This window comes from Nestor notabilis, unplaced genomic scaffold (genome assembly GCF_000696875.1).
Source record: "Nestor notabilis isolate BGI_N333 unplaced genomic scaffold, ASM69687v1 scaffold25544, whole genome shotgun sequence".
NCBI lineage: Eukaryota > Metazoa > Chordata > Aves > Psittaciformes > Psittacidae > Nestor > Nestor notabilis.
In genome coordinates, this window is record NW_009925514.1 from 2,115 (window position 1) to 2,386 (window position 272).

The 272-nt window shown below is 63.6% G+C and overlaps 1 protein-coding gene across 1 annotated transcript in view; it reads left to right on the top strand.

Annotated features, from left to right (window-relative positions):
- The window catches only part of LOC104404630 (ubiquitin-like modifier-activating enzyme 1), a gene marked incomplete at its 3' end in the record, with an annotated part of 2,791 nt that overhangs the window by 1,956 nt on the left and 563 nt on the right, over window positions 1-272 (top strand). The window contains exons 7-8 of the mRNA XM_010013102.1: window positions 13-93; window positions 173-271. Of these exons, the coding sequence (XP_010011404.1) occupies window positions 13-93; window positions 173-271 (180 nt within the window). The remainder of the gene's footprint in view (window positions 1-12; window positions 94-172; window position 272) is intronic.

The following is a 272-nucleotide window of genomic DNA, read 5'->3' on the forward strand; positions in this document are numbered from 1 at the left end:
CCATCCCTACAGAGGGGCTCTCGCTATGATGGGCAGATCGCCGTCTTCGGGGCCACCTTCCAGGAGCTGCTGAGCCGCCAGAAGTACTTGGTGGTGAGCAGGGGTGGGCACCAGGAGAGGCTGCAGAGCAGGCAGCAGCGCCTGGGGAGCTGCAGTGGCTCTGACCCGGCAGGTGGGAGCTGGTGCCATTGGCTGTGAGCTGCTCAAAAACTTTGCCATGATGGGGCTGGCGGCCGGGCCAGAAGGGAATCTCACTGTCACCGACATGGACA